General features: G+C 39.9%; 1 protein-coding gene across 1 annotated transcript in view; it reads right to left on the bottom strand.

Annotated features, from left to right (window-relative positions):
• Positions 1-5,658, bottom strand: part of Sos2 (son of sevenless homolog 2 (Drosophila)) — an 81,299-nt gene extending 75,641 nt beyond the window's left edge. The window contains exons 1-2 of the mRNA XM_013012226.1: positions 5,378-5,658; positions 4,971-5,055 (exon numbers count right to left, since the gene is read on the bottom strand). Coding sequence (XP_012867680.1) covers positions 4,971-5,055; positions 5,378-5,658 — 366 coding nt within the window. The remainder of the gene's footprint in view (positions 1-4,970; positions 5,056-5,377) is intronic.
• Positions 5,659-6,165: the final 507 nt, after the last annotated feature.

Below are 6,165 nucleotides of genomic sequence, written 5' to 3'. Positions count from 1 at the left end.
AGATTCCTAGCCAGGACAACCAGGTACCAGATCTCAGCAGGAGGCTGAGATCTGAGAATCATAGTTCCAAGCCAGCCCAGGCAGGAAACTGTGAATTCTGTGAAACTCTTATCTTCAATAAACTACTGGAAAAAAAATTGGAGGTGGTGCTGTGGCTCAAGTGGTAGAGTGCTTGCCTTGCATGCATGAGGCCCTGGGTTCGATTCCTCAGCACCACATAAGCAGAAAAAGCTGGAAGTGGGGCTGAGGCTCAAGTGGTAGAGCACTAGTCTACAGCTGAAGAGCTGAGGGACAGCGCCCAGGCCCAGAGTTCAGGCCCCACGACCAACCGAAAAAAAAAAAAGGAGAAGAAATAATTTGAATAATTTGGAAATCATCAAATATAGATGATATGTAAAACAAGAAAGAAAGCTGAGCCGGCGCTGGTGGCTCACATCTGTAATCCTAGCTACTCAGAAGGCTGAGATCTGAGAATTGCAGTTCAAAACCAGCCTGGGCAGGAGAGACTGTGAGACTCCTATTCTCCAATAAACCACCAGAAAACCGGAAGTGGTGCTGTAGCTCAAGTGGTAGAGTGCTCGCCTTGAGCTGAAGAGCTGAGGGACAGCGCCCAGGTCCTGAGGTCAAGCCCCACGGCCGACCAAAAAAAAAAAGAAAGCTGAGTGAGGACATAAAGAACAGAACTCTATGACAACATCTGAAGAGATCAAAATCATGTGGTTGATAAGTCTGAAATAAGGAGGAATTAGAGGCAATGTTTCAGTTCACAAAATAATTTAGCAAATAAAACTATAGCACAGAAAACTTAATCTGGAAGAGCCAATACTAATATTCATATCTCAATTACCATATTATTTTCATTCTGTTGCTTCATTATTATTATACATTAAGATGTAAAATAAATAACACTTTGTACACTTCAAACATCTTTCTACTACTATGTTTTTTATAAAAATTTTCTTCTTGTTAAAAAGAAAATAATTTTAGACTGTTAATTCTAACATGACTATAATGAAATAATATCCAACCATTAGCTCCACTAAAATTCTTTCCTGAGGGGCTGGGAAGGTGGCTCAGTGGTTAAGCGCTTGCTTTGCATGCATGAGGCCCTGGGTTCGATTCCTCAGTACCCCATAAGCAAAAAGCAAAAGCCAGAAGTGGCGCTGTGGCTCAAGTGGTAGAGTGCTAGCCTTGAGCTGAAGAGCTGAGGGACAGTGCCCAGGCCCAGAGTTCAGGCCCCATGACCGGAACCCCCCCCCAAAAAAAACTTCTTTCCTGATTCAAATATGCAAACTAACAGAAGATACAATCAAATTATTGTTCTGTTAAGAGAGACCATAGTTAATATAAAAGTTATATATGGAGCAGTTTTGATCATTTTTAGTATGGAATCATTCCAAATGATCCACTTAAGTTCTAATTGTCACGGTCCAGAACAGTTCTCATGTCAAAAAAAAATCACAGGATCTCTATTAGTTTCTGGATTTCACCTGGAATGATCTTTTCAAAAAGCAATTATGATAAAGTTCATTACTTTGCCAGACAAATGATAATGCTGAAAGATATCCTATTCTTAGATAAAGACCTCATCTTGGTCTACATATAATCTACCACACCAACCTCAGATCCTTATTGTCCCAGTTCTTTAAAACAAGTACCTATCTATTAATTTTCCTTTTGCCTTAAATCTTTTCTCCCATTGCTTTGTTGATTCCTCCTGATCTTTCAGATAACTTTGCCTTTCCCAGGCCTCTGCCACAGCTACTTAGAATGTAAGCTTTCCACAGCAGGGTACTTGCCTAATCCTAGGTACAGTCGCTGACATATGGAAAGCATTCAGTAATATATTCTAAATATAGCCCTCAGAACACTCCACTTTCTTAAAGGTTTCTTTGACTCTATTACATATCAAATGAAACCAACTTACATTTTCTCAAACCACTCTACATTTTTCTGTGTGCATCTGAAAGATCTTGTCCAGTCTTCTAAAACAAACTCTCAAGAGATATTAGTACAAAGGCAAAAACACAACAACCTTTTAGATTCAACAAAAGGTGCTACCTTCTTTTGCCTTGTTAGGAATTAACCTGGATGGTCTCTCATCTCACTTGCCTTTTAGACAGATATCTAAAAGCAAATCATCACAGGTAGGAAGGTCAATATGTACCCCAAATCAAATTTGTCTTTCAAGCTAAACTCTTGCCCAGGAATTCAACTGATTCTTTCATACACTATTTGTAACCACAGATGGTAAAATAGACATTTTCATTTCCATGGCTAGCTTGGTAAAGAAAACTTTACAAAAAAGGTATCTACCAAAGGAAACATGAAAGACTGGAAAATCTGATTAAATTACTTCAAGGCATATTTCCCATATGAAGAATGTTGATTTATCTCGGCACTTAACCAAATAGCACAAGCACACAAAGGTACTAGAAAGACAAAGGTAATAAAATGCATTTATAAATAGATCCCTCCCCCCAAGTAATATGATAACTTCAATGTTCTTGGGGAGTAGCGGTAAAGGCATTTGTGTTCCTGGCTCTTTTAGGGAAGATACATAATTTAGCAGTAATGTTAACAATCTATGTATCATCCATTAGTAGTACTTGCCTCACTCTGCTTTATAGCTTTATATATTTTTAAATGCACAAGGTGAGGTTTTGTTTTTAACAGTATGTCTGGGGTATAGATAAGTGGTAGAGAATATGCTGAGTATTCATGAGGTCCTGGGTTCAACCTCTATCATCACCAAAAACATAAAAGTTTGCAAAAAAATGAAAGAGCAAAGCCAGGTGCCAATGGTTTACCTCTGTAATCTTAGCTACTCAGGAGGCTGAGATCTAAGGATTAGAGTTGGAAGCCAGCCCAGGCAAGAAAGTACACAAGTCTTATCTCAAATTAACTACCAAAAAATCTCAGAAGCGGAGCTGTAGGTCAAATGGCAAAGCACCAGCCTTGGCAAAAAAGCTAAGGAACAGCATCTACGCCCTGAGTTCAGGCCCTAGTACCAATACCAAAAATATAAATAAGGGGGGAAAAACCACATTTCTATTTTTATTTTTCCACAAATTTATTTCTCAATCTTTGAGTTTCTACATTATGAAATATAAATTATTTTTTGGAGGGGGGTCCGGTCGTGGGGCCTGAATTCTGGGCCTGGGCGCTGTCACTCAGCTCTTCAGCTCAAGGCTAGCCTTCTACCACTTGAGCCACAGCACCACTTCCGGCTTTTTTCTTTTTGCTTATGTGGTGCTGAGGAATCTAACCCAGGGCCTCATGCATGCAAGACAAGCAAGTGCTGAGCCACCTTCCCAATCCGATCTTTGATTACTTTTTCTTTACTGAATTTATAGAATTTTGGCTGATCAAGATGCAAACAATTTCTATCCAGTGGAAAAGTAACCCAAATCTTACTCTTCTATGTTTTAACTACTAACACAACCTTAGTGTGTCTTCATTAAATAACCTATAAATCCTCAAATAAATCTCCATATTAGTGGCCTTAACACCTTACTAGATAATGAGCTGAAATTACTGACCTGTTCACTTCCAGTTACACGAAAGTCATGATTTTACCTTTCTAAAAATTCTGTTCTAATAATCCTAAATCTAACAGAGCCAATGAAACTACATTGTTCCTTGACACACACATAGATATTCCTTACAGAAATCTGAAGTCAAGGGGCTGGGAAGGTGGCTCAGTGGTAGAGCGCTTGCTCTCATGTATATAAACCAAAATAAATGTGAAACTTGGGTCAAGCTGGTAAATACCTTTAGAGCCTGGCCTTTACTTTAAAAAAAAAAAAAAACAACACTGTATACTTAGGAACCAGCATGGGTAGTACAAAGTACCTAAAATGTGTTCAGTAAATGTTAGTGAATAAAACTAGAATACATCACATATTCAATGTCAATACCAACTACAGCACAGAATCTTTAGTCATATCTTAGTAGTCTTTGCAACTATATGGTCAGGTAAGGAATGAAGCCAAATTCTAGATGCTTTGGGTACTAAGATAGATTCCTAGCCAGGACAACCAGGTACCAGATCTCAGCAGGAGGCTGAGATCTGAGAATCATAGTTCCAAGCCAGCCCAGGCAGGAAACTGTGAAATTCTGTGAAACTCTTATCTTCAATAAACTACTGGAAAAAAAATTGGAGGTGGTGCTGTGGCTCAAGTGGTAGAGTGCTTGCCTTAAACAAAAAGCTCAAGGATAGAAGAAGAAATAAGAAAAAAGAAGAAGAAAGTCTCCACAGAACTGGAAAAATTCTCACTGTACACAGACAGTTAGCAGATCCATACTAGAATTTAAGACTTCTTGCAAGCAGTGAATCTTGAGCACCACAAGAGCTATAGTGCTTATTAGCAGGCACTAACCCTACATACTATAATATCCCTAATACCACAAAACTGAAACACAAATTACTTTAACCAAAAATATTTTTTTAAAGTTCCCTAATTCCATAACAGCAGCAGGTTAATAATAGAAAGTGTTCTTGATGGACTGAATATTCCTAGATCTTTTTATTTCATTAGCGAAAGATATACCACTACAGTGGAATACAACAATATGTGGTCTAAAGGGCACCTGGAAAATTAGTACAACACATAAATGAAAACTAATAGGACCAAAGCAATGAAGACCAGACACTAGTCTAACCTAACCTAACAAAATAAATCTCTACCCGCACATGAAGGATTATCAGAGTCAATGTCAACTACAGTCAAATACTATTTACTACCAAAAAGTACTAATGAGTATATTATACTTATCACACTGCTGACAACATAGGCCTATCAGATAACTGCACTCACATTTCTGTGTGGTCGAGGGGCCAATTACTGTCTCAAAAATCTGCCCCCCTTCATCCCTTGGTTTCTAATTCAGGACAGAGTTTATTATCACAATTCCGCACACTTTACATTTTGCTCAGTCTCCTTACAGAAGGAAGGTCAATCTGATACTTTGACACCTGGTATACTACTAAAAGGATCATCGCCTTCATCAAGTTCTACAAAAAGACGTGAGAGAAGCAATACCTCCTTGTAACTATTGTGAAAATAGAAAATCCAAAATTCTGAATGTATGAGAATTATGTGATTACCTTTAAAATGCACTACTTCCTCCCATATCCAAGAATTTAATGGATGGTGAGTTATTTTTCAAGCGCTATCTTTTAAATTAGTGTTTTTATTATTTGAACTTTTATTCGTGGTTATTCTGCACAAAAGGCAGAAGAGACTAGTTTGAGTGAATGGCAAAGGAAATTCAGTAGACATGATAGCAAATCTTCTACCCATGAACATTTCTTTAAATGTCTTGACTAACAAAAAAGCGCAAAAATAAAAGTACAATCATTACCTAAACTCACATGAGGACGAACCGACCCCATGACCGAGAGCGACGCAAGAGAGCAATGCACCCAGGCTTGAAAGGCTGAGTTGTGCGAGCTGCTCTATTTTTGTGTTCCTTAAAGTAATTCCAACTTCTAAATCGCACAGAATCAAGAAACGGAGCGGATCTTATGGCATCTCTTATACTATGCAGGTAAGATACCTTCTGCAGGAAGTAGGGAGGCTCCAGATTTACCTCCACAACCGGAGAAGGTGTATCGTGAGTCACTGACATTTCCCACATGTGAAACACATCCATATTTCGAGAGAAACAGCACTGCCCTTTAAGCCCCGGTCAGTCTCAGTAAGTAAATCTGCCTGGGGCACACCCTCCCCCCCAACCCCCTCCCCCCTATCCCCTACCCCCCCCACCCTACCCCCCCAGAACCGAATTAAACGTAATGACTCGGCTGCAAAATGTGCTTTTGTTTTAGAAAGTGTCTGAAAATACCAGCGGGACTTTCTCTCGCCCGAATCCAGCCTGAGGACAACAAATTGGTCAAGGGCGGAAGTTGCCTGACGAAATGACTGCAACATGAAATCCAGTTTTATGATCATAACAAAAAACCTTCCTTCCGGGACCAGGCCAAAGTCGGGGGGTGGAGGGGGGGGAAACAAAAACAAACTTAAGAAAAACGTCCTTCGGATGCAACAGGCAATCCTGCGTGTCACCCCCCGCCCGGAGAGACACAACTCGACCCCGGGCCCCGAGTCCTGGCCGCAGGAGCTGCCGCCGCTCCCCGTTACAACTTAGGGGACCCCCCCC

The sequence above is a fragment of the Dipodomys ordii genome, unplaced genomic scaffold, assembly GCF_000151885.1.
Source record: "Dipodomys ordii isolate 6190 unplaced genomic scaffold, Dord_2.0 Scaffold16, whole genome shotgun sequence".
Classification (NCBI taxonomy): domain Eukaryota; kingdom Metazoa; phylum Chordata; class Mammalia; order Rodentia; family Heteromyidae; genus Dipodomys; species Dipodomys ordii.
This window is presented reverse-complemented; position numbering and strand designations above follow the sequence as displayed.